The sequence below is a fragment of the Xiphophorus hellerii genome, chromosome 2, assembly GCF_003331165.1.
Source record: "Xiphophorus hellerii strain 12219 chromosome 2, Xiphophorus_hellerii-4.1, whole genome shotgun sequence".
In the NCBI taxonomy this organism is placed as follows: Eukaryota; Metazoa; Chordata; class Actinopteri; order Cyprinodontiformes; family Poeciliidae; genus Xiphophorus; species Xiphophorus hellerii.
In genome coordinates this window covers 1,413,460-1,441,161 of record NC_045673.1, presented here as the reverse complement: position 1 = coordinate 1,441,161, position 27,702 = coordinate 1,413,460, and the positions used below count along the sequence as shown (strand labels likewise).

The 27,702-nt window shown below is 44.5% G+C and overlaps 1 protein-coding gene and 1 long non-coding RNA gene across 2 annotated transcripts in view; both read right to left on the bottom strand.

Moving 5' to 3' along the window:
• Window positions 1-27,702, bottom strand: part of LOC116730601 (uncharacterized) — a 176,709-nt gene that overhangs the window by 96,953 nt on the left and 52,054 nt on the right. The gene's annotated exons all lie outside the window — the stretch shown is intronic.
• nup205 (nucleoporin 205) lies at window positions 29-27,702 on the bottom strand. Its single transcript, XM_032579670.1, has 42 exons — window positions 27,605-27,702; window positions 26,185-26,327; window positions 25,927-26,098; window positions 25,709-25,853; window positions 23,472-23,631; window positions 23,152-23,380; window positions 22,914-23,078; window positions 22,271-22,446; window positions 22,061-22,177; window positions 21,158-21,295; window positions 20,936-21,086; window positions 19,860-20,065; window positions 19,571-19,753; window positions 18,789-18,839; window positions 18,505-18,714; window positions 17,303-17,540; window positions 16,043-16,232; window positions 15,841-15,961; window positions 15,015-15,096; window positions 14,339-14,503; window positions 14,140-14,264; window positions 13,952-14,066; window positions 13,240-13,389; window positions 12,993-13,067; window positions 8,970-9,127; window positions 8,793-8,873; window positions 8,458-8,649; window positions 7,763-7,964; window positions 7,589-7,687; window positions 7,363-7,511; window positions 6,207-6,398; window positions 6,020-6,141; window positions 5,162-5,294; window positions 4,514-4,640; window positions 4,331-4,404; window positions 3,276-3,404; window positions 3,068-3,194; window positions 2,786-2,958; window positions 1,669-1,798; window positions 1,213-1,341; window positions 919-995; window positions 29-386 (listed from the first exon to the last, which is right to left on the bottom strand). Exons 1-42 carry the CDS (start codon window positions 27,630-27,632, stop codon window positions 234-236), a joined length of 5,982 nt encoding a protein of 1,993 aa, XP_032435561.1. The 5' UTR covers window positions 27,633-27,702; the 3' UTR covers window positions 29-233.

Sequence of the window (27,702 nt, the reverse complement as noted above, 5' to 3'; positions counted from 1 at the left end):
TTTTCTTTTCATGTTCTAGTTTAAAGTGTAATATAAGTAACATTTTATTTTACACATTTAGAAAAGATTTATTTTCAGAAAAGAAAAACATTGACAAACCAGAAGAATATCAAAATTCTTAGTCAGTAGAAATATAGGTGCATTCTTCAAACAAACAATCGTCGACATTATTAGAATCGTGGCAAAGCGACGCCGCATCAGAAACATCGGGTCAGTCTTTTGCGCCGGAGCGCTCAGCTCTTGGGCTGCCGCAGCAAACCGCGGATCCTGCGGACCAGCGCCTGGATGAAGGTGTAGCGGGAGCGGACCTGGCTGTATTGACCTTCGACCTCCAGCAGCTTCCTCTGCAGAGCCTCGCCGAAGCCTGCAGCCATGTCACCTTTCAGCTGCAGCACAGAAAAAACGGAGTCATGAACATGTTATCGTATCGTTTATCATGATACATTTATAAGAATTTTTATACTTTGTCACAATAAATTACACTAAATGATGTTCAAAAACTGTAGTTATGGTTCCAAATGGTAGTTTTAGTAGTTTCTCCAGTTTGTTCAGCAATAAATACAAATCATTTTGGAAAAAAACCTAAACCTTAAAGCATTTTACATGCAAATGATCTGAAAGAGATGTTTTTGTGTTTGTGGGGTTATAATTACTGTGACACACAGTCACCTAAAACAATACCTAAAAAAGATGCAATAAATATTTCTTATTGTCAGTTACTTTTATTGCAATTGTACAACAATATTTCATCATAAAACTTTAAGTACATATCACCTTCCCCTATCTTAGATTAGGTAAACTTTATTGCCTTCCAGGAGAAATTTGCTTTGCAGACAGCAAGAAAAATTGCAAATACATAAAAAATAAATAAAACTGCATTATAATAGTAGTAATATGAAAGATCTAAATGTTTCCTACCAGATCCAGATCTTGTTGGCTGACTCTGGACAGTCCGATTCCCCGGCCGCCGCCAGCCTGCAGCGCGCCAAGCGAATCTGAAAAACAGACGAGATGCAGAAATCTCTGAGTGCAAACGGAGCAACAAGCCTTTATTAAAGCGTCTATTAAATCACAGACAGTTTAATACACGACCAAAAACAACAAAAACCTGCTTCCTATGGAGTTAAAACCTTCATTTTTCTAGAACATTTCAAAACCGTCAACCAGAATCTAAAACAAAACATCAGAACAATGATCATGTTGCCGTCTCACCGTCCGCCAGCCGGGTTCTGAACAAACTGCTTCCAGGCAACAGGGAGTCTTTTGGGTCGCTGGGAGTGCAGTGCAGCAGGTAGTACTCCAGATGGCGCCACAACACAAACAAGCAGGTCTCAATAACATCTGAGGAAGAGGTGAGTTAAGGCATTTCTACACCAAAAGATTATGACCAGTTCTGTTTCTCTGACATCACCTGATTGTTCTGCATGTCAGCATTTCACATCATTCAGATTATATTACAATCCTCAATTTAAACTGCAACCAAACTCACAAATGATAAACTTCCCTTTGAGGGAACTATTTTAACAGCTATTGTAACAGCGCTTGCCTCGTCCTGGCCACGCCCCTCAATGTATCTTGGCTCCGCCCACTTTGTTGTATTTTTCTAAATTTGGTAGTGGGGGGGGGCTAAACGTTCCTCTGTGAACAGAACTAAAGCCAGAAGGATACAGGAGCACAAGGCCAGCAGCTTGGCTCTGTTGTTGATGAACTGGACCAGCCGCCGCCTGGCGAGGAGACTCCTCTGGACCGACGAGATCTTCTCCACGCCGCCCGGACCCGACACCAGGCCCTGGCACAGCTACACACAGCCGCAAACACACAGTCAGCTACACAAGCTTCTCTGGAAAATATGATTTTAAAAGGCTACAAACATTTTTAGTAGCATCTTAAACGTTCTGAAAAAGATTTTGATCTACCTTTTCAATTTTTTGTGAAAAATCTACAGATCCCTGCATTTTTATCACACCAACTCATAAATGTGAGTTTATTGTAAATTTTCAACAAACTTAATTAATCAATTGATATCCAGTTAAAGTCCAAGATATAGTGAGTAAAAAATGTATAAAAAATAAATTGAGCCATTTAAATGTGTCTGATCTGTCTGCTTGTTTGTTTTTTTTCTCATGCAGATTTTGGAAGATGAAAAAATATTGCAAATATCTATTAAATAGCAACACAAATTGATTTTTTACAACAAAAAAAACAGATTTCTTCCATTTTATAAAGCTTAAATTACATTTTTGCCATAAATGACTTTCATTTCACCACCTTTTGTTTTGTTTTTTTGTTTTTTTTAACCCCTCCAGGGGGTCTTTTTGTGGGCTCTAGAGTCCCTTTTCATGAAGTAGGCTGACAGGAAAGGGGGAAGGAGATGGGGGAAGACATGCGGTAAACGTCGCCAGGTCCGGGAGTCGAACCCGCGACAGTCGCGTCAAGGACTTGAGGCCTCCAAATGTGGGTCTCGCTAACCCCTACGCCATCATGGCACGCCCTTCACCACCTTTTGTGACTGTTTTATTATATCAATGCTCATATTAGAGAAATTTTCTGTTTTCTGTTATGAAAGTACTGAAAATGGCTGATATCTGAATTTATAACCTTCAGTTTAAAGGATAATTAGTGAATTATAAGTTAAATTTCCCCTCTGGAATTAAATAATTGAATATAAATAAGTTGACAAGGTTCTGGCAGAGAACAGGCTGACGTTGCATTTCCTGTTTCTAACCCTGATTTGGTTTGAAACCCGGCGATCTGATGTAAGCCTGTAAGCTGGTTGGTTGCTGACCTCCTTCAGCTCCTCTGGAGAAAGCTGCTCCAGGCTCTGCAGCTTGCCCAGGCTCTGCCTGTGGCTCTGGTGGAACTGGAAGAAATCTGCAGCGCTGTTCTTCAGCAGGTACAGAACCAGACCCAGGCTGGGGACGCGCGAGTGAGCGATGGACGGCACAGAGGACGAGAGATCTGTAAAAAAAAAAAAGAATAAAAGCCTCTTTAAGCAAAATAAAGCGATTCAGGCACAGATTTCATAAAGTCAAACACTGGACGGAGTGAGTGGAGCGATGTGATCCACCTGATCGCGCTCCGTCTCGGCCGGCCGGCTCGCTGCCTGACGGACTGAACAGGCAGATGCTGAACTGGGCCTGGGAGGAGCTCTGCAGCAGCAGCGTCTGGCAGAACTCCATGATGTTAGCGCACACCTGCAGGACGGAGCAGACATGCGTCAGCAGCGAATGGCCTCAGACAGGACAGGAGGCGGACTCTGCTTCAGGCAGCCGGACCTGCATCATGGCCGCCTCCATTTCCTCCCGTCGTTCGGCCGAGTCTCCGGGTGAAGAAATGTCCGCCTGCTTCAGCAGCCGCTCCCGTTCGCTTCCTGCGAGGCGACCCAGCAGGGACAGGCACAGCCGCTGAGAAACCAGACACCAGTTACTGCGATGCAGGTTTTTATACGGGTTTCACAACTCAAGACTTTTATCAATGAAATTTAAGACCTGCATCATGACAGAAATGTACAAAAGAAAATCCCAAAATCTGACTGGTGCTGACCTCATGAAGCACCATCTGGTTGCACAACATGCCGCTGTTAGCTTAGTGCTAGCCGTAACAGCAGCGGCGACTGTTTCCTGGGGAACTTTAGCCAGTCTGACATTTCTAGGTCTGTTTGAGGCTCTTTTTTATTTTATTTATGGTTTCTATAATGTGTGGTTTTATTTGAGTTTTACTTTTTGTTTTTAGCTGTTGTGTTTTATTTTGGTTATTTAAAATATGTCTCAGTTTTAGAAGATTTAATCTTAATAATTCAAAATTATTATTAACTTAATAATTAAATTTTACAAGATTAGATTTTATAAGTCTTTGAAAGAGTTTTAACTTGTGATGCCAGAATCAATGAATTACATGAAAATGATCTCAAAGTAACAATAAATTCAGTGGCAGGCCCAGTCACGCCGTATTTCACTTACATTTTGTAAGATGAATTTAAAAGACTTTAAAGATGAACAGACACCAGCATAGAATCTAATGACAAAATTAAAAATAAGATTTAGCTGCAAAGTTGCCTGAATAGTTGATTCTGCTTCTCAGCAGGTTTCTGAAATGAAACTGGCTTCATGTTTTCAGATTCTGTTGGATTTTAAAATACCTTGAATGGAAACATAAATGCTTCCAAGCACAGATTAGAAACTTTTTAAAATTTATCTGCTTCGTTTGACATTTTTATAGCCAGTTTGTTTCAAATCAAACATTTTACCAGATTCATCCAGACCTGGAAATAATTTAGTGTCTGTAGAAAGGAGGTAGAACCCCAGGAAGCTTCATGATTGACGTGATTCACCTGAAATCTGGTGATGTGTCCCTGGAACTCCATCAGAGCGGCGCTGTTGATGTCTCCTCCTATCTCCAGGACGCCTAGCAGAACAGAAACCTCATTTAGACGCTGAATCAAAGGGAAATGAGAACAATGTAGTTAATAAAAAGATCCAACAGGTCTTTTCTGCTCAGGTTGAGGTTTTTCTACCTGGCAGAGCGGTTTTACTGATGATGGCCGTGAGCAGAGAGAGTTCCTTCAAAGATCCCAAACTCAGATCCTGACAGCGCAGCAAAGACTGAACCGTGTCTGCATGGACGATCAGCCACTGGAGGACCTACACACACGCACACACACACACACACACAGGCCTTTCTGTAACATAGAGCAGCTGCATCTTTTACATTATTTGTGGCTGAAACAACAGATCGGATTAATCGCGATGAATCAATTATTGAAATTGAGGTCAACTAATTTAGTAATCAATTAATTGCTAACTGGAATATAGAGACTATATTCCTATATTTGTACAGTTTTTTTGCAACTGTACAAAAAAAAAATACTTACATTTTGCATTTGAGATAAAAACACCTTCGTCTGTAAATATGTTTTAGCCAAAACTCCTGACGTGAGTTTTAACGTCGCCTGGTTCAGGTTCACTAAAGGAATGCTGTGTTATTGCATATTAGGCGACAAAATGTTTATTTTCTTAATTAAAAAAGGAATTCAATTATTTGTTATTTGCATCTTATTTGCCGTTTTTTATCCAATTAATCGTCAGAATAACATATAGAATCAATAGTTGCAGCCCTAAAATTATTCCTCAACACTTAACGTCTTATAAAGAGTTGTGTTTACCTGCGCCGCCCCCTGCTGGTGGTTCATGGACGTAGACGTCAGTATGACCTGAAGAAGCTTCAGAGTTGGTAGGAGAATCTGCCTGTAGCGATCTATCGGACTCGGGATGAAGCCCGACGGATCCCTCATCATCCTGAGTTACCATGGCAACAAACACAGTGAGATACCAGATTAGGATTAGCGCTGAGCTGACATCAGGGCTCATACTCTTTTTACACAATAACATTTTCAAGTATTTTCAAACTTTATTTAAATATAATAAAATGTTATGTTTAGAAGTGTCTCTTATAGAAACCGTTCGCACCTGAGTGGTAGCAGAACAAAACACAAATATAACAAAAAAATCCCCCAATTTCAATAATTTATTTCATGTATAAAATGTAAATCATGAGGAATAAAAAATATTCATTACATTGAAACAATCCAAGCAAATCTTGTTCGGGTAAATGACCTTTAAAAATTCTCTTACCAGGTTTTCTAACCTTTATCACATTGAAATCATTTTCATAATTCATAACTGGCCAAAAACAAGAAAAGTTTAGTTTAACTCCAGACAGTAAGAAAAAAATAGTGCATGTATTTTTATTAGGTGTATAAAAATATCTGGTAAAATAATGTTTTGCAAATTTAGTCTTACTAAACTGTGCGGCTTGAATATTAAGCACTTTCAAGGACTTTAAACAGAAATCAAGCACTTTCCAAACCTTGAAAACCTCCACCGGAAATTCAAGCATTTTAAGCACCTGAAATATGAACTCTGAAAATAGCTTATTATAAAGATTTGCCCATTTGTTGTGTTAAATGTTCAGAAACGTAAAGTAAACTATTCCAGTACCAGAGGCATGTTGAGCTCGGTACCTGTGGGAGTCGGAGTCGGGAACCATGTCGAACACCTGGCACTCGATCAGCTGCGCCACCAGGCCGCAGCGCAGCAGCTCCACGGCTCCCTGCCCGCTTTTCGCCACACGAGTCAGCAGAGCCTGCAGCCACAGAGTCTGTTAGTCTCTCCTGCAAACATCTGGAGCATCTGAACGACGGCGCTCACCATCTTGCTTTCGTAGATGTAGAGCGGCTTGAGGAGGGGCGGCTGCGGCGCCAGCAGGCTCTGCAGGGCGGCGTCGTCCTGCCGCAGACTCTCCACCAGAGAGCGCAGGTAGCCGCTGTTACACACGTAGAGCAGCCACTGATTCTGACGATCGATGGACAGGATGCGGTCCAGAACGGCTAGAGCCAGCATCTGACCCAAAGCAAAGGGAAACAGAACCAGAAATCAGCGGCAGATCGCTACCGGACGATAAAACCTCAAACAGCTCGTCCAAGATAAGCTAGCGCTTCACTAGTTTCTTTCAAAACGGGTTGGTTTTCCACAAACACAACGAGTCGGTTCAAATCCTAATGAAACAAACAACTAACGATGCGTTCACACCAGTCCTGTTCAGTCCGCTTTAATCCGACTCCAGTCCGTCCGCTTAGAAAGTCCGGTTCGTTTGTGAGGTGTGAATGAGAAATCAACTAAAAAATTAAAAAATCTAACTCTGGCTCTCCAAACCTTGGCCTGAGTTCAGTTGAAATGAACTCGTTTACTTTGAACGCCAAGCAGAGCAGCAGGAAGTGGACTACAGTGCAGAGCATTCTGGGTAAATACAACCAAAACAAACATGCTAGCTTAGCGCTAGCAGGAGAAATGTCTCGTGGTCTTTAGCTAAAGACTAAAGAGAAATCCTCCAACCGCTAAAATCTGACGCCTCCATCTTGTTTCCATTTGGTGAAGCAGGAAGTTGCTCTCAGTGTCTTCAGAGGTTTTTGTTAGAGCTGAACCGATCCGATGTCAATATCTGTATCGGTCCCAATATTCACAAAAATTCTAGATCGGGTATCAGTGGCAAAGTGCTTGAAACATAAGGCAGATCTATTCAGTCCATTTCTATTGTTATATGAGACACTTCATGCTTTATTATTTATTTTACTCTTTACCTAGAAATCCTAATTACACGTTCTGAGCAGAGAGGAAGAGAACCACAGCAGCTGGAGATGGAACAAAAGTGGGATGTACCGATCCACTTTTTCACTTTGGTTCTAATAGAACCCAGTCTGCTGGACTATCAGGAGGAAAAAACCCTTGAATCATCCATTTTAGTGGAAAATCAGCATACTGAGGTAAAAATGACTCAAAGTGGGAGTTCAGGAGCGAGTTCTCTCACCCTGCTTATTTCGTGGCCGTCACAGGCGTCCCTACAGACGACCTCCATCAGCGTTTTGCCGTAGCTTTCGATGATGGCGAGGTTCTCCCTCTGCAGTTTGGAGAATCCGTCTTCGGGAGCAGTGAGTCGCTCCCACATGGCTTTTCCAGCTGCAGAAACAAAGACAAGTTCTGATCAATTTTCCTTTCCCTTCAAAGATCGGCAATAACTTCAGCTGGAGTTGTACCGGTCTGCAGAGTGTCTGGTTCCTCTGGTTTCTGGGCCATTTGCAGGTAATACAGCAGAGAGCCGTACAGGTGCGCACGTAGCCGCTGGTATCCGCCTCCTTCAGAAGGGAAAAAATGGGTTTTAATCACAGACTTCCTGTCCGATAGAAAACAGGGAGGAAATAACGACCAACCGGTGCAGAGGATGAAGTCCAGCAGCTTGCGGAGGATGAGGTGGAGGGCGGAGTTAGCGATGGAGGCAAAGCCTGAAGATGCTTCTGATCCTACGCCCTGCTGCTGCTCCGAGAGCACCGATTGGCTGAGCTGGGCGGTCAGAGTGAAGACGGCGCCGGCAACGATGGACATCAACTCTCCTGCTGCGTCCTCTGATAAAACCTGGGGAACGGGAAGCAGCAAGTAGGCCGGTCACCATAACTAACGTTACTGGACGATAAAATGTCCCAGAAATTATTGTGATAAACGATAATATTGTTGTTTTGAGACCATTTTAAAATAATAATGTTAATGGAATAATAATGCAAGTTTTCCCTCTCAAAGACCAATAAACATTTAACATTGGAGCTGGAAAATATTTTAAATATACAAAATAAAATAAGTTTATTCTAATTAAACTTCAGACAGAGAAAAAAAATGTTTTCGTCTTTTTTAGGTGTATGTAAATATCTGGTTTCAACTGTAAATAGTGTTTTCCAAATTTAGGCTTTTAAATAAATGCTTGATTTCACTTAATTACAAAACTCTGCAGCGCTTTCAAGGACTTCAAAATCAAAACCTTGAAAACACCTAAATGACTTTCAAGCATTTTCAAGGATTGCCAGCCTTGAACCAAACTCTGAACCAACATAACCGATGCAGACGAGTCAGTGACCTTATCGAAGAGGTCGAGCAGCAGGTCTCTGATGATGAGCTGCCGGTCGTCAGCAGGAATCAGGTCAGCTGGGCAGGCGGTCAGCAGCGTCTCCACCAGGCTCCTCCAGGACTGCAGCGCGTGCCGCTTGGCGCTCAGGCTGCGGCGGACGCGGTTTCGCTCCACCACCTGCTGCAGGATGGAGTTCACCTCCTGAGGGAAAAACAAAACGACGCAGCGACGAAGGACAGAGTGAGAAAAATTATACTGAATATAAAGATAAAAGTTCAGAACTTAAGACGGATGGACAGACAGACTGATGTTCAATCAGATGGATGTATGGGGGGTGTACTTACTTCCATGAGCAGCGGTCTCTGTCCAATGGCGGCCATGCCCTGCAGGGCGTTCACCTCGGCCACCAGCACTCTGTGCAGCAACTGGGAACAAAGTGGGAAACCAGAATGAAACTGGAAGAAATCCAGACGGAGAAGCAGGCGAACCAGCAAGCCGTCGTCTTCCATCTTCAAACTGACCTTGACGTTGCAGACGGTGTGGCCCTGTTCGTTCACATGCTCACAGTTGGAGATCACCTGTTCGATCTGAGCGCGCTCAAAGAAGTCCAGCTGCAGCAGCTCCGGTAAGTCCTGGCTGAAGTCGATGGCGTCCAGAATGCTGAGCAGCTTCCTGCGCACTGATGGAGGAAAACACCAACACACACTCCGACATGAGGAGGAGTCAGCATTCACTGAGGTTCACACACTTTGACACATTCCTGAAAATAGGGCTGGGCGGCAAATTGATTTTATGAATTAATCGATTTTTTGAAAATCAGGATTTATTTTCCATGAACGCCTGCCTCGGTTTCCATAGTTCAGTGACGTCAGAAATTTTCTAGAAATATCTGGAAATTCTTTGAGCTCCAAAAGTTAAACAGCCCGTCTGGGCAGCCAGTCTGGCAGCCCATGGAGGCTCCTCCATGGGCTGCCACCTTATCGTGGTGGAGGGGTTTGAGTGTCCCAATGATCCTAGGAGCTATGCTGTCTGGGGCTTCATGCCCCTGGTAGGGTCACCCAAGGCAGACAGGTCCTAGGTGAGGGACCAGACAAAGAGCAGCCCAAAGACCCCAATGATGAAGGAAAACTTTGGACTTGGTGTTCCCTCGCCCGGACGCGGGTCACCGGGGCCCCACTCTGGAGCCAGGCCTGGAGGGGGGGCACGATGGCGAGCGTCTGGTGGCCGGGCTTTTACCCATGGAGCCCGGCCGGGCTCAGCCCGAAGAGGAAACATGGGCCCCCCCTCCCATGGGCCCACCACCCGTGGGAGGGGCCAAAGGGGTCGGGTGCAGTGTGGGATGGGTGGCAGCAGAGGGAGGGGACCCTGGCGGTCCGATCCTCGGTTGCAGAAACTGGCTCTAGGGACGTGGAATGTCACCTCTCTGGTGGGGAAGGAGCCGGAGCTAGTGCGTGAGGTCGAGAGGTTCCGGCTAGAAATAGTCGGTCTCACCTCGACGCACGGCTCTGGTTCTGGAACCAGTCTCCTTGAGAGGGGCTGGACATACTTCCACTCTGGAGTTGCCCAAGGTGAGAGGCGTCGGGCAGGAGTGGGCATACTTGTTGCTCCCCATCTCGGCGCCTGTACGTTGGGGTTTACCCCGGTGAACGAGAGGGTAGCATCCCTCCGCCTACGGGTGGGGGGACGGGTTCTGACTGTCGTTTGTGCTTACGGGCCGAACGACAGTTCAGATTACCCACCCTTTTTGGAGTCCTTAGAGGGGGTACTGGAGAGTGCTCCTCCTGGGGACTCCCTTGTTCTGCTGGGGGACTTCAACGCTCACGTGGGCAATGACAGTGAGACCTGGAGGGGCGTGGTTGGGAGGAACGGCCCGCCCGACCTGAACTCGAGCGGTGTTCTGTTGCTGGACTTCTGTGCTCGCCATGGATTGTCCATAACGAACACCATGTTCAAGCATAAGGGTGTCCATATGTGCACTTGGCACCAGGACACCCTAGGCCGCAGCTCGATGATCGACTTTGTCATCGTTTCATCGGATCTGCGGCCGTATGTCTTGGACACTCGGGTGAAGAGAGGTGCGGAGCTGTCCACTGACCACTACCTGGTGGTGAGTTGGCTCCGGTGGTGGGGGCGAAAGCCGGTCAGACCTGGCAGGCCCAAACGTGTTGTGAGGGTCTGCTGGGAACGTCTGGCGGAATCCCCTGTGAGACGGAGCTTTAACTCCCATCTCCGGCAAAACTTCGAACACGTCCCGGGGGAGGTGGGGGACATGGAGTCTGAGTGGACCGTGTTCCGTGCCTCCATTGTCGAGGCGGCCGATCGGAGCTGTGGCCGCAAGGTTGTCGGTGCCTGTCGCGGCGGCAACCCTCGAACCCGCTGGTGGACACCTTCGGTGAGGGATGCCGTCAGGCTGAAGAAGGAGTCCTATCGGGCCTTTTTGGCCTGTGGGACTCCGGAAGCAGCTGATGGGTACCGGCGGGCGAAGCGGCATGCGGCTCGGGCGGTTGCTGAGGCAAAAACCCGGGCGTGGGAGGAGTTTGGAGAGGCCATGGAGAAAGACTTCCGTACGGCTTCGAGGCGATTCTGGTCCACCATCCGGCGTCTCAGGGGGGGGAAGCGGTGCAGCACCAACACTGTTTATAGTGGGGATGGTGTGCTGCTGACCTCTACTCGGGACGTTGTGGGCCGGTGGGCAGAGTACTTCGAAGACCTCCTCAATCCCACCAACATGCCTTCCACTGAGGAAGCGGAGCCTGGGGACTCTGGGTTGGGCTCTCCAATCTCTGGGGACGAGGTCGCCGAGGTGGTTAAAAAGCTCCTCGGTGGCAGGGCCCCGGGGGTGGATGAGATCCGCCCGGAGTTCCTTAAGGCTCTGGATGTTGTAGGGTTGTGTTGGTTGACGCGACTCTGCAATGTCGCATGGACATCGGGGGCAGTTCCCCTGGATTGGCAGACTGGGGTGGTGGTCCCCCTGTTCAAAAAGGGGGACCGGAGGGTGTGCTCCAATTATAGAGGGGTCACACTCTTAAGCCTCCCTGGCAAGGTCTATTCAGGGGTCCTGGAGAGGAGGGTCCGTCGGATAGTCGAACCTCGGATTCAGGAAGAGCAGTGTGGTTTTCGTCCTGGTCGTGGAACGCTGGACCAGCTCTACACCCTCGGCAGGGTCCTGGAGGGTGCATGGGAGTTCGCCCAACCAGTCTACATGTGTTTTGTGGACCTGGAGAAGGCGTTCGACCGTGTCCCTCGGGGAGCCCTGTGGGGGGTTCTCCGGGAGTATGGGGTACCGGGCCCTTTGATACGGGCTGTCAGGTCCCTGTATGACCGGTGTCAGAGTCTGGTCCGCATTGCCGGCAGTAAGTCGGGCTCGTTTCCGGTGAGAGTTGGACTCCGCCAGGGCTGCCCTTTGTCACCGATTCTGTTCATCACTTTCATGGACAGAATTTCTAGGCGCAGCCAAGGTGTTGAGGGGATCCGATTTGGTGGCCTTAGGATCTCATCTCTGCTTTTTGCAGACGATGTGGTCCTTTTGGCTTCATCAGATCGTGATCTGCAGCTCTCGCTGGAGCGGTTCGCAGCCGAGTGTGACGCGGCCGGGATGAGGATCAGTGCCTCCAAATCCGAGGCCATGGTCTTGAGCCGGAAAAGGGTAGAGTGCCTTCTCCGGGTCAGGGGGGGTGTCCTGCCCCAAGTGGAGGAGTTTAAGTATCTCGGGATCTTGTTCACGAATGGGGGAAGAAGGGAGCGGGAGATCGACAGGCGGATTGGCGCAGCGTCTGCTGTCAAGCGGGCGCTGTACCGGTCCGTCGTGGTGAAGAGAGAGCTGAGCCAAAAAGCGAAGCTCTCGATTTACCGGTCGATCTACGTTCCCACCCTCATCTATGGTCATGAGCTTTGGGTCATGACCGAAAGAACGAGATCGCGGATACAAGCGGCCGAAATGGGTTTTCTCCGTAGGGTGGCTGGGCTCTCCCTTAGAGATAGGGTGAGAAGCTCAGTCATCCGGGAGGGACTCAGAGTAGAGCCGCTGCTCCTTCACATCGAGAGGAGCCAGTTGAGGTGGCTCGGGCATCTGGTCAGGATGCCTCCTAGACGCCTCCCTGGTGAGGTGTTCCGGGCACGTCCCACCGGGAGGAGGCCCCGGGGAAGACCCAGGACACGCTGGAGGGACTATGTCTCTCGGCTGGCCTGGGAACGCCTCGGGATTCCCCCGGAGGAGCTAGAAGAAGTGGCTGGGGAGAGGGAAGTCTGGGCCTCCCTTCTGAAGCTGCTACCCCCGCGACCCGACCTCGGATAAGCGGAAGAAGATGGATGGATGGATGGATGGAAGTTAAACATTTTCAACTTTTAAAACTCCAATTTTCAAGGTTTTTCTAGAAGATTTTGGTATAAATTTACTCCCTTTCAATCTCCAAACGCCCTAAAACGCCGTCGTTTATCTGGTATGAAAAACATCAGAGGTTTTATTTTAAGCCACATCGGCCAGCTCTACCTAAAGATAACTAGGCTTCACTTTTGAGACTGAATGAGAGAAATGAGGCACAAACCTTTAGAGACCGTCTCAAAATGGAGGAAACCGCTGACTGATCTGCTGTCTTCTTCCATGCCAGACTCTCCATCGGCTGGAAAAAAACACAGCTGAGGTCAACTATGCAGCACAGCACTGCTAATTGTAACATTTTAAAACAGACTTTTTGTTTTTTAATCACCATATTGAATAAAACTTCCTTTAATGACTAAGAAGAAAAGCAGCAGCTGTGCTTTAATCCTCAGCAGACTGGGGTGGCAGCATACCTGCGTGCTGCGGGTGCGGCTGGTCGTCCAGCAGGAGGCTGAGGAGGCGCTGCGTGTGCGAGCGCTGCCGGTTCAGTGAGGTCACCCTCAGCTCGATGGCGGTCGTCTTCATGAGCCACGACATCTGGGACAGCGCCGCAATCTGGTTCTCTGCAGACAAACGGATCACAATCAGGAAAATAACGTCAACATTCACTAGCATGGTTATTATGGGATGGTTCAGATTCGGGTTGTGCAGCCGGCCGCTGTGGCTCCAAATAACGTCAGCAAAAAATGCTAAAGAACAGAGAAAAATAATAAATAAAAACATGCTGGCATTAGCAGATTTAGATGTGCATATCTTTAACGTTCCCACAAAGAATGAAACTAACAGTATAAGGAATATTCTTTTTTCTGAACCATTTTTATGTCAAATTTGCACTTTTTTCTGACATTGTTTTCAATAAAAAATTTTATGTGCTGTTGAAGAAAATTTATTTCTTTAAAAAAAACATTTTATGATATTCTGCATGTTAAAATGTGAAAAAAATATTGTTTTATTCAAAAATAGTTAGTTTAAAGAGTTTAATCGCTGATGAGAGTCGTTTGTCCATCCAGAAGCAGAACTTTGCATCTGCTTCCTGACACCAGGGGGCGCTCCAGTCGTCTGAACGAGCTTCATGCTTCACTGCTGTAAAAGTTGCGATCCTCTCAGCAGGTTGTCTGAACTCACCTGTCAGGACGAAGGGGAGGTGCTGCAGGTGGGAGAACAGGAAGTCCTGGCTGGTCCTCAGGTAGCGCATGGTGGGTCCAGATGTGTCGGGACAGGCGCACAGCTGGTAGATCACCTGAAGCACCACAGAAACTGTGCAACTCAGACAAAACATTTCAATATAACAACATTTCAGTGACGAAGGTTACCTGGTAGCAGAGCTCCGCCAGGTGAGGCGCCTGCTGGGTGAGGACGGGTCCGGACCGTTTCTCTGTGCCTCGCTGCAGCAGACTCAGGATGGCGTGCAGGCAGCTACGCAGACACCCCAGCACACCTGCAGCGGTTCAGACGACGCTCACGTCACCTGGTCACAACCATCAACAGGTGAGCTCGACCCGCTGCACTCACCTGGATCCTGCAGGTTGGTGGAAGCCACCGGCTTCTTGACTTCATAACCCAGAAGGTAGAGCGCCAGGTTGGGCGCCTTCAGCTCCAAGGAGGTGATGAGCAGGTTCAGGATGTGGATCTGGGTTTCGTGTCGGATTCTCGCCACTTTCTTTGGTCGATCAACATCTAAAGACCAACAACTCTGATTGGTCAGTTTGACTGCCTCCAGTTTATCTTTCACAGAATTTAAAATGGACTCATGGCTGTTTTTAGATCTGTCGCAATAAGCAATAAATCAAATAACCACATTTTAAATTAAAACAAACTCAACCATTTCTATTTGCACAATTTATCGTTTTCTCTTTTTACTAAAAATTTGATGATGAAAGTTTTCAGTTTGGTGCTTTTAAGAAGAAACAACTTAATTTACAGAATTCATTTTATTTGTTGTTTCTGTATATTTAATTTGGACATTTAAAATGCCTTTCAGTTCCATTAAATGTTCATTAGAAAAAGATTATTGATATTTGACAATGTGTTCTTGGACTATTATATCATTACTATCTTACCTGAAAATGGTCTCAAAGCAACAATGTCATAGTTTACAGCAATAACTTCTGGGAAAATTTATCATCCAGCAAAATGAGTTCTGATGACAGGTTTAGCTGTTATGTATTAGAAAACAGAAATGAATCACCATCTTCTCCTTCTGTTCCTTCTTCTGCCTCTTCACTGTCCAAACACTCCACAAATCCAGCCATCAGCTTTGCACTCACCGCCTGATCCAGAAAGAAAAACAGATAAAACATGAAATTCTTTACAAAGATTTCTGCCTGAAACTAGAGAAGAGAGAACAAATCATAAGGATCCATCATTAGTTTAAACATCAGACTTTGAGAATATTTACAGTGAAAATACTGTAGACTGTTTTGTTTTTTAAATAAAATATTGTCACCCGGATGCCGCCATGTTGTTTTCACTTAAATGCACCTGGGTAGATTACATATGCTAGGTGCTACAGCGCTAGCTTCATCCAGTCAGAGCAGTAATTATTTTGTACAATAATTAAAGTTCTAAAGTGCTATTATGATAAACATCAGATCAGGAGCCGATCATGTTGAGCAGAAATCTCACATATAAACAACACATGCAAACTCTGATGCTGTTTTCCTCAATCCAGATGTTTTGTGGTCCCTCATCAGCCTCCATCACTTTGACTTATTGTGTTTTGTTTATAGACATGAGTCCATTTTGACCTGCATGCTGGGTCGTTGTCCCAGCATGCATTGCACAATACAGAAAAATGGCAACCTCCAGAGGTGAAAAATATAACAGAGATATTAACTTTTTGAAGTAATTATGAGTTTTTATGCATCACAAATAACAACTTCTAGGTTAAGAGGAAGATTACAACATATATAGGCCAACATGTTCAACTAGTCATGGATCCCTCTAAATTTAAATTACAGCTGAAAGCTTGAAAACATTTATCTAATGTTATCTAATGCTGGAGCTGTGCAGACCTGGTCATGTGTGAAATCTCCCACCAGCCGAATCTGGATGTTGGGGTAGTTGGCGATGCGTCGCAGAATCCTGGCGCTCTGGAAAGCAGCTTCTGGGTTTGAGCTGCTGTGGTAAAGATACCTGCAACAAAAACCGATCATGAGGTCAATAATCTGAACCTGCAACAAGATAAAGCGACTGGGCTGACATCCGGGTGCATACCTGGCGATGTTTACGATGTGGTCGGCTCTCCTGGTCTGCGGACTGACCCCCTGGAAGAGCTGCTCCAGGGGGGAGACGAGCAGAGACGACTGGCTCTCCCGCAGCAGGTCCATGAACATCACCTCCTTCTGCAGCGCCAGGTCCAGCAGGCACAGACAGTGCAGCACAGCGGACTCCAGGTGCTTCTTACCTGTAAGGCACAGGTGTCAAACTTAAGGCCTGGGGGTGAAATGTGGCCCACCATACGCTTTTATGTGGCCTTTTAAACTCCAAATTATAAAAGTTCTAAAGAGCCAAATTTACTCTCAGTCCAGTGAAACAAAACTTTAGAGCTGAAAATTTTATGTGACCTTTTGGGAAAAAAAGATAAATAAATGCTATAGAAATTTGTTTGTCAGTTTTAAAAAACCATGAAACGGAAAACTTTGTAAAAGAATAAATTATTTTTTTTCCGTGGGATGTCGACATTTGTGGAAAATTATGAAAGACAAAACAAACAAAAAAACATACTTTTAAACCTAAAGACTGAAAAATAAATCTAATAAACATTTTTATGCAATGAAAGTATTCCATAACAAACTTGTGCGTTTGTTACAGCAGGAATATGTTAAACATTAGTTATTTCTAAATCAGCTCAACTGTTGTGGTGGGTTAAAAGAGATTACTTGCTATACAAAATATGTCCATACTTTGCACAAAATCATCCTTGGATAACAAAAATTGAGTCTGATCAGTTCTGCCTATTTTCAGCTGATTTAAAGTTTTCTGTCACTTTAAATCCAAATGAGCCGCTGCTGGCCACGCCCCCCAACTCAATGTTTGCACTCTCACATAAAAATAGCTGCAAATAGATGAGCAATTATGCAACCATGTCTTTGAAAAGCAAAACTGGAGCCTTCTGCACAACCAATAAGAATGTAGCAAGTGGTTTCTGGATAGTAAACTCTTGTCTTTTCCAGCAGCCATTGTAAGGCGCATACAGACCAAATGTGCTGGAGCTCAGCTTGGGTTGCTAGGTGACGGGCGGTGCCTGCTGACTTGTGACGTTACATTCAGGAGGTTTTGGAAATGGCTCATAATCCAGTCGCAACTAATTTTAACTTATCTCCCAAAACCAGCTGGGTGGTTTTTTTTAAGCACTTTGTTTTTAGAAGCTGTAGAAACCCATATGAAAATACAAAAACGTGCAAAATGTGAATTTTACAAAATATGTCTTCTTTTAAAAAAAAAACCTTGGGCAGGCAGAGAGCGTTTCCTCACCGGGGAAGGGAGCGTATGTGTCCAGCTGGCGGACGCCCTCCTCCAGCAGGCTGAGGCAGAGCGCCAGCATGGGCGAGTCGTTGAGCAGGTGGAACATGATGCTGTGGCCGGGCGGCTTGTGAGCGAGGACCTGCTCCCCCTGCAGCTCCACCGTCTCCTGCACAAAGTCCGAAGGCTGAGGCTCGTAGTCGCGCAGCAGCTTGTGGAAAACCTCCAGGACGGCGTCAGCGACCTCCCACTGACAGAAGAAGAAACACGGGTTTGTATCCTGACCCCACAGTCAAATTAAAGAACCTATCAAACATTTTCAAGGTAAGTTTTCAACTTATCACACTTTGGAGATAAAAACAAATGAACCACTGTTAATACAGCTTCATTACACATTAACAGTTTTTTTCAAATACACCTATTCATACTCTTCACTTATCAGGTTTTATACCATAAACATGCAAATATGAGCTGGTGAGACAGTAAAAATCCTTGAATTTTTTAATATAATTTATTACTTTGTAAGTAACTTTTTTGTGGTAATATTCTACATTCCACAGCTGGGACAAGATAAAATAAAATACAACAAAGTGTTGTTTTGAGATGTCTCTCTCTCTCACACACCTTTTACAAAACACCAATTCAACAAAAAATCCCCCAAATTCAATAAAATTGTATATTAGATATGAATAGTACATTTGTACTTATCCATGATAAACGTAAAAAAGCTAGAAAGCTAGCAAGGGTATGTTAGCAGCCAGCTAATGGTAGCCTCAAATGCCAAGAGTGAAAAAAATTATAAAATACATAGAATATGCACAATTAAATTGTCCTGCCAAGAAAAAATTTAAGACTTGTGATTTATGTATTTGAGGCCAACTTACTGTTTTTAATCCATTTAAAACCATTTAAGGCCTTAATTTTAAACCTTGAAAAAAATTTCTCACCAAGTTTTCTGCCGTTTAGTAAAAGTAAATAATTTTGGTGATTCTAACTGACCTAAAACAAGAGGAGTTTAGTCTGATTTAACTTCAGATGGTGAGAAAAAAATTATTTTTATTAGGTGTAGAAAAATATGAACTGTAAATAATGTTTTCCAGTTTTAGGCTTTTATCAAACATTAGATTGCACTTTATTACAAAACTATACAGTCAGAATTATCAAGCACCAGTCTGCACACTGGAGCTCCGTCCAAACGCTCTGCGTGAGTTTACCTTCTCAGCTGGACGGCGATACGCTCGGGTCGGGAATGGGAGGAACACGGAGTCACGCAGGAAGTTCAGGTAGGGCTGGAAGCCGGGAACGCGAAGCCCCGCCCCCAAATTACCAGGTATGCTGCTCTCCACCAGGGTGCTGATGAGGTGGCAGAAGGCCCGGGTCAGAGGATACTCCTCACAGCTCGACTCGATCTCATTCAGCTCCACCTGGGAGCCAAACACAACCAGAATCAGACGAATCCAGATCTGATGACGGGGTGAAAACCCAGACAAAGACTAACCTCAATCCCGGCTGCTTGCCTCTGGCCCGGCGCTCGGACAGTCTGGAGGATCTGGAAAACACAAGAGTCATGACAGGGGCGCTGCAGGAATCTGTTGCTTCTACTCCACTGCTGCCTGAGCTTTACTTAATGTCGAGTTATAGTCAGTGTTCAACATACAAAACATCGTAAAGTTCAAGAGGTTAAATGAAGCAGAAAGAGGAGAAAACTCTGCCCCAATTTCTATGTGATGGGTACAAAATGTACAAATGACAATAAAGACTTTACTTATAAAAATCAATCATTGTGATCATAAAAAATTATAAAATACCAAGAAACCGGGGAGGGAGTGTCTAAAGAACCTCTGGGGCCAAAACCAGAACAGCTGCAGATTAAATTAAACACAACTGGGCTCTGGTTCTGATCTGGAAACATCTGAAGGCTTCTGGACGTGTCAGAGTAAAAGCGCGCCGTCAGTATAGCTGCACCGTTTCCTGTCCTACCTGTGTGTTTCCTCCTGTCCTACCTGTGTGTTTCCTCCTGTCCTACCCGTTTCCTCCTGTCCTACCCGTGTGTTTCCTCTTTTCCTACCTGTGTGTTTCCTGTCCTACCTGTGTGTTTCCTCTTTTCCTACCTGTGTGTTTCCTCCTGTCCTACCTGTGTGTTTCCTCTTTTCCTACCTGTGTGTTTCCTCTTTTCCTACCTGTGTGTTTCCTGTCCTACCTGTGTGTTTCCTGTCCTACCTGTGTGTTTCCTGTCCTACCTGTGTGTTTCCTGTCCTACCTGTGTGTTTCCTGTCCTACCTGTGTGTACTCTAGCGACTGCCAGAGAGACGCGGCGATCTCTGGCGACTTCCCGAAAGCTGCCAGCGACTGAAGGAGCTCCGCCTTCAGAACCGGAGGAACGCTGCACTGCAGCAATCCCAGCATCACCACCACCGGAGTCCACTGTGGGTGTTCGCACAACGCCAGTCGAGCGTTCTCACTCTGCAGAGGAAAACAATCATTACTAACAGATGAAGGAAGCAGAGAACCCTGCTGCTTCACAGTTAAAGGGACAGGAGCATCTTTAGGGCTGCTTGTCGTGTCGTACCCAGGTAATGATAGTGGTGAGAAGCTGCAGGAAGGCGGTGAGTCCTTCCAGCTCTCGCTGGGTGATTCCCCGCAGCGGAGGGTGGCGGTAGTGGGCCGAGTCCGGATTGGGAAGGTCTCGTCTCAGGTTCTCATGGTACAGCATGAGGGAGTGGAAGAAATGCTCCCAGGACACCGGACTGCCTGAAGCTCCCTGGATGTTGTCACCTGGACAGAGAAAAAAAATCAGACACTCTTTATTTTCTCTTTATGGGAAAATATGTCTAAAAGCCAAAAAATAGTAACTTTCATGTTTTTCTAGACTCTGCAGAGAAGAGCAGAAGGAAACTAAACTAACTTTTTGCTCTGGCTGAACTGCACATTTAACATCATAGTTTTACAGTTGTTTATTTTTTAATTCATTGTCTATAAATGTAATATTGATTTGGAATGGATTATTTAACAATCAAGTAAACAAAAAGTTTTTTATTTGAACCAGAAGTCCGTAAAGCAACCAAAAATAGTATTCAAGTCAAAGTAGCACTTCTCCAACATATTTTTACTCAAATAAGAGTAAAAAGTGTCCGTCCAAAAAGGTTACACGAGTAAAAATGTATTTGATAAAAAAGCGACTCGAGTCCTGAATAACTGATCAAAACACCAATCATTTAATAGCTAAAAATTACATCATCAAACAGACCAAAATATAAAGTTATGTGAAAATTTCGGTATTTTAAAAATCAGGATAAATAATTGCAAAATAAAAAAAGCAGGCAAAAAATAAATTTTTCAATATAAAACTTATGAAAGTTTAACAAAAGCTGCAGGTCTGTGTCTGGTGAATGTTTGTCCTTCATTCAGTGAAGTTACCCACGGTGGATCAAGCACCCAGAAATTTCACCCAGGAAACAGTAGAAATACTTCATAAAGTAGTTCAAGTGAATTAACTTTATTATTTATTTCAGCCTCGTTGCTCGTTTGTTTACACCATCATGAACTTCAAAGTCTAATTTTACAGATTTCCATTTTGAAAAGCAGCCGTCTCAGACCTGTTGTTATTATTAAAGAGTAATAATTGTTGTAAATGTGTTTTCTTACTGTGTGTTGCCCCATTGGTCTTCAGAAGACTGAAGCAGTAGTGAGCACACTGCGGGCCGTTGGCGAGGCCTTTCAACATGCTCAGGTAGGAAATGTAGAGGGTGGAGGGCAGAAGGTCTCCCATCTGACGCACAAACTTTGACAGGACCACCTGCACCACAGAGCAACGTGAGCAGGACTCTGTTTGCTGAGCTGCAGCTCAGCGTCTGAACAAACCCTGACCTGTTTATGAGGCGGCCGCTGCAGCGCCATGCCGAGGTACGAGCCCTGCAGCGAGGTGTGCTGCAGAGACTCGGTGGGACACCAGAACTCCAGGCCCAGCTCCAGTCCAAACGGGTCTTTAGTGTAAAACTCCCCGATCTGACACACACAACACATCAGACAAGATTCAGAAAGGATGATTGAGATTTGCATGAATATGTTTATGGCAAAGAGGCCAGTTGAAATAAGCAATGAATAAATTAATGGCATGATAAATTGAAATGAGCTCAATAATTTCCATTTGTGTTATTTATTGTTTTTCTTTTTTTTTCTCTCTCTCTCTACCAAAAACTGGATGACAAAAGTCGGGGTGAACCAATTACAGTTTTCTGGCCGATCGCCGATCTTTAGAAACTCTGACCTGCCGATTCCAATTTTGGCTGAAACCAATTTTTTCAATGTTGTTAGATATAGAAAGAAATAAGAAGACAGTGGTTGATTTTTAGACTTTTGCTGAGAGAGATCAGATCAGCTTCACACGTAAATATCGGCCGATCACCGATCTCCCAAAATTAAGGAAATCGGATGGCTGCTAAATCGGTGCACCGTAGATAAAAGTCTTCATTCCGGTGCTTTGGTTTTAACTAGCCTTTTATTTAAGGGACATTTTGATTACAAAGAGTTCATAATTCATTTTATTTGTTGTTTTATTTGTTTATTTTGGATATTTAAAATGTCTTCCAGTTCCGGTGTTAAATGTTCATTAGAATTTAATCTTTGAGAATGTTTACCTGCATTATTTTTGCCATTATCATTATAATACTTGAAAATGGTGTCAAACAATATTGTCGTTTATTGCAATTATTTCATGGATAATTTATTGTGCAGCCAAATTTGTCATCAGGCAAAGCTGCAACGACTCACCAGAACCATGAGGTGATCCAAATCTTTCCGCAGTGAAGATGGAAGTTCGCTGTCCATCTGCAAAGACATGTGGACCAGACGGGCGTCTTCATCAGCGCGGTTACGAAGCTGCTTCACCTGCAGATGTACAAAAAGGCAGAAATAACTAAAATAAAATGTGTTATTTAGTGAATAAACTGAATTACAACTGTCTGAAGAGGAACATCTGACCTTCATCGGCATGAGAGCAAGGAAGTCTGTGATGAGCGAATGGAGGCGGCGGACGTAAAACTCTTCCTGGGCACAAGCGTTGCATCCCAGAATCCCCTCCTTCATGAAGAGGAAGACGTCTCCCAGCAGAGCCTGGTCGGCCAGCGCCTCGTCCGCTTCGGTGAATTCAACCAGGGCTGAAAACACACACACAGACACACACACACACATCAGGTCAATCTGGAGCCTCACGGAAATACAACCAGCATCCACCAAGCAGTCAGACTGAGGATGGAGAGCGTTCTGGTTAAAATCAATAATCTGCAGACGATTCATGTTTTTTAGCTAATTTTTAAACAGAAATACAAAATGTTCTGCAAGAATTTGTAGCAAAAGTTTTTATAGTTGTCAGAAAATTAAAGATGGAAAAATTCACAATAACGAGCTGAGAAAAGAAAAGACGGACAGAAAATAAGGGACGGACGGAGGGATAATAAGATAATAAGAGAAATAAGGGCTGATCTTGTGTGTGTGACGTCACGCTGCAACATGTCTAAACCAGACCTGAAACCTCTCAACCTCCTCGTTTTTCCAGGAACCAGCGGCCATTTTGAACCCAGATCTTAAAGCCTCACCCGACCCCTGACCCACACGGCAGGCTCACCTGACCCCTGCGGCAGCTGGGAGAGAACCCTGAGAGCCAGAGCCCAGGCCAGCCGGCACACGGCCTGGAGCCCTGGGAGTTTCCACGGCTGGCCGTCCATCAGGCGGCTGTGCACCGCCGAGACGTACTGCCTCTCCGTCAGCAGCGGCAGAGCCTGGAGCAGATCTGAGGGACAAACCGTCACACGGTCAGGCCGGCAGCGCCACAGCAGGTCGCATTCAAGCTGTGCATGCATCACCTTCTCTGTCTTCTGTTCCTTGCTCTATGAAGCTGACGTCCAAACAGTAGAGCAGAGCCATGACCAGAGCCAGGTTTACGCTGTCCAATGAGCCGTCGGCCTGAGCCGTCACCGTCTCCAGGTGACCAATCAGAGCCAAGGTGTCGTCTCTGGTCAACGGCGACTGACAGGTCCACGAAAACAAGCTGTCTGCCAAAGCCTGGCGACACTCTCTGATGAGGTCAGAAACCTGAAGCAAAACAAAACTTTCAGCTCAAATCTGGATAAAGAAGCTGGATAACTGTTGATGCTGCTGGTTGATCCAGGATGTTGGCTCCCACCTCCTTTCTGTGCTTTTCGTTCCCCAAGCCGCGCTCTTTCTGCAGCCGCTCAAACTCCCGCGTCACACTTATGTCTGACACCAAAGTCAGGATGCGTTTGGTCAGTCCCTGGCTCATCAGCTCGTCTGTGAAACGGGTCGTCAAGGCAACCAGCTCTTCACTGTGATACGACGGACGGCATGTCATAAAAAAACAACCAGGTAAAAGATGAGTGAATCAGTTATTTAAATAATCAATTATTCTGGCGACTAATCAGATAACAAAATTGCCACTTTCTACAGATTTTTTATTTAATCACTTAGGACTTTTTTATACAATATTAAAAATACAGTAAACGATGCAAATGAAAAACAATTCCTTTATTAAATAAGAATATAAACATTTTATTGTCTAAAATGCAGTAACTTAGCCTTCCTTTAGTTTGGGGCTGAAACGGTTAATAGCAAACAATAGATTATTAAAATAATTATCAATTAATTTAGTGATCAATTAATTGTTAACTGGAGAATACAGAAGTCATTTGCAGAGATGTAGTTTAGCCAAAACTCCTTTAGTGACAGTTTCAGCTTCACCTCTTTCACATTCTGTAAATAAATCTCCTATTAAGCTACTTTTTCTATCCACCAATAAATAAAACAGATCAGTACGACACTGTACTGAAGATCAGTCCAGTAAAAATGTCTGACCTTTTCACATTCTGATGATTGTATTTTTATAGCTGCAGATTCATCCTTTACTCACTAAGGGAATGCTGCTATCGCATTTTAGGGAATACTACACTGCCTGGCCAAAAAAAAAGTCGCCACCTGGATTTAACTAAGCAAATAGGTACAAGCCTCCTATTGGATAAGTACTGCATAGGCGATTATCTTTCAGCTGGCAACAAGTTATTTAACCCCAGCTGATGCAATGAGTAACTCCTCATTTCTTAAACAACCATGGCAAAAGACACATCCTGTGGTCGTGGAAAAGACGTTAGTCTGTTTAAGAAGGGTCAAATCATTGGCATGCATCAAGCAGAGAAAACATCTAAGGAGATTGCAGAAACTACTAGAATTGGGTTAAGAACTGTCCAACGCATCATTAAAAACTGGAAGGATGGTGGGGAACCATCGTCTTCCAGGAAGAAATGTGGTCGGAAAAAAATCCTGAATGATGGTGATCGGCGATTACTTAAACGTTTGGTCAAATCAAATGGAAGAAAAACAACAGCAGAACTCAGGAGTATGTTTAATTGTGAACGCAAAAGCATTTCCACACGCACAATGCGACGGGAACTCAAGGGGTTGGGATTGAACAGCTGTGTAGCCGTAAGAAAACCTCTAATCAGTAAGGCTAACCAGAAAAAAAGGCTTCAGTTTGCTAGGGAGCATAAAGATTGGACTCTGGAGGAATGGAAGAGGGTCATGTGGTCTGATGAGTCCAGATTTACCCTGTTCCAGAGTGATGGGCGCATCAGGGTAAGAAGAGAGGCAGGTGAAGTGATGCACCCATCATGCCTAGTGCCTACTGTACAAGCCTGTGGGGGCAGTGCTATGATCTGGGGTTGCTGCAGTTGGTCAGGTCTAGGTTCAGCAACATTGTGTGCCCAAAGAATGAGGTCAGCTGACTACCTGAATATACTGAATGACCAGGTTATTCCATCAATGGATTTTGTCTTCCCAAATGGAACGGGCATATTCCAAGATGACAATGCCAGGATTCATGGGGCTCACATTGTGAAAGAGTGGTTCAGGGAGCATGAGACATCTTTTTCACACATGGATTGGCCACCACAGAGTCCAGACCTTAACCCCATTGAGAATCTTTGGGATGTGCTGGAGAAGGCTTTGCGCAGTGGTCAGACTCTCCCATCATCAATACAAGATCTTGGTGAAAGATTAATGCAACACTGGATGGAAATAAATCTTGTGACACTGCAGAAGCTTATTGAAACAATGCCACAGCGAATGCGGGCTGTAATCAAAGCTAAAGGCGGTCCAACAAAATATTAGAGAGTGTGACCATTTTTTGGTGGCGACTTTTTTTTTGGCCAGGCAGTGTATGTTCATTTTCTTATTTAAAAAAGGAATAATTCAGCATTCCTTTAGTGTGAACTGGAGTCTGTGTACTCCAGTTAATAAGTTAACTGATTACTAAATTAGTTGACAATTATTTGTAGAATCGATGCATCAGGATAATTTGATTAATCGTTTCAGCCCTGAGGTCAAGTACTAAACATCACAATCAGCGCTCACCTCAAATCCAGGGTGAACGTCTTGCCATGTCGTGACTGGATGAGCGTACGCAGAGAGTTGGCGACACACAGCTTCCCGTCCCAGTAGAGCAGAACGGCCACCAGGCCTCGCGTCAGGCCTGGAAAATGAGGCTGCTGCTGCTCACCTGGTGAAGATGGAGCGATGCTTTAGTGATGTTCAACAATTAAGTTAACGTGGTCACATAACTTTCACATTACCAGCCAAGAGAAGCTCCAAAGCAGCCAACTCTCCGATGTCAAACAGATCGCTGAGGATGAAGGCCTCGGTCAGAAGCTGCTCTGGAAGGAGCCGGGAGCCCTGCTGACCCTGGATGGCGATGCCTTCTGTGCTGGCTTTACGCACTTTTTCTCTCTGTTCTGGACTTTTTGGCTAAAAATAAACATATTTTATCACTTTCTGTTGGGTTAGAAACTGATTAGGTTAATTAAAGTTGCTGCGCTTGGACATTTCCTCACCGGATTCTTAAAAAGGGAGAGAAAGTGAGGTTTGTGTTTCTTCAGCTGCAGGTCCAGAAGGTGGACGGTTTCTGACTGTCTTCTCAGTATGGCGCCGTCTACCGTCTCCCACAGCTCTTTAAGTGGCCCCCACAGACTGGCCCCTGAGTGAGCACAAAGGTTCATCACTGAGTTATACATGCTGGTTCTCTTAATGATGCCAAACACTGTTTTTGTTCATCCTCCAAGGCTACGTTCACACAGACAGCAAAACATATCTGGCTTTTTTCACAACAGTCAGAACGGCCCAATCTTTACACCCCACACCCCAAAAAAATAAAAAATCAAATCTGTTAGACTTCCAGATGTGGAACTAAATCCCTTCTAAAATCCCCATTAACAAAAATTAAACACATCCAGATTTAATTTGGTTTCTATTTGTTTACTTTGGATTAGTGACAGGGCACAAGGTCAAACCATTAGTGCTTGATTTATCTTAAAATGGGTAGATTTTTTTAAACCAACCTAATAATATGTTAGTATTTTAAAGCATCTTTCTATCAAACATTCACTGATTTGATGTCTAACCAGAGCCACTGCTTCATGTAAGGTGTAAGCAGTGAAAGTTGCGGCTACGCATTAATCCTCAAAACACATCATTTTCAAACACTTTGACACCAATTGTTAAAATGTTTTTGTTGTAATTTAACAATCTTGTTTCTTTAAGATGTTTCAATAAAAAAACATTTTTGCTCAATGAAAATGTTATTTTTAACAATAACAACCCATTTGCTGAATAAAGAAATATCAGAAATCCATTTGACAATGTTTTTATTGCAATTTCTCAAAAACAAAAGCAAACGTTTCATTGCAGCATTAAAAAACGGACAAAGTGTTCTCGTTTTTACAAACAGTATTTTGGCTTTAGGTTGCAAGTTTGTACAGGTTTTAATGCCATAAATTACCCCAGAATTTCGTATCTGAAAATGATATAAATAGTTTTTTGTTCGATCTACATGCGTGATTTCGGTTCTATTCAAAAGGTCTTCCTAATTTGCTAAAGATTAGAAATTCATGTGAATTTCAGAATTACTGTAAACCACAGTATTGTTAGTTTCAGTTTTACTCCCAAGTAGGCAAACGCAATAACCAACACTGCTGAGAAAAACGTTTCATTTAGAAAGACAGTGATTTTCTACAATATTTATTTTTTGAAAAAGCAACAGAATTGGTGTCCATCCTCCAAGACTCGGTTATTTAGCTTTCAATTGCATTAGCTAGGCTAGGCTAGGCTAGCAGTCAGAACCATCCAGGCGGATCATGTTCAGACAAACAGACAATGAGCTGAACCTTGAATTTATGAGCCTAACTGTGCGACATAAAAATGTAGGCTTAGAGAAACAGACATAACTAAATAATTTCTTGAAATAAACATCATTACCTGAATTTACCGCCATCGGCACCGCCATGATGCAGTAAGAAGTGTTCGGAAAGCAGGTTTTCTGTTTGTGCCGGTCCGAAATATAACATGAAAATATG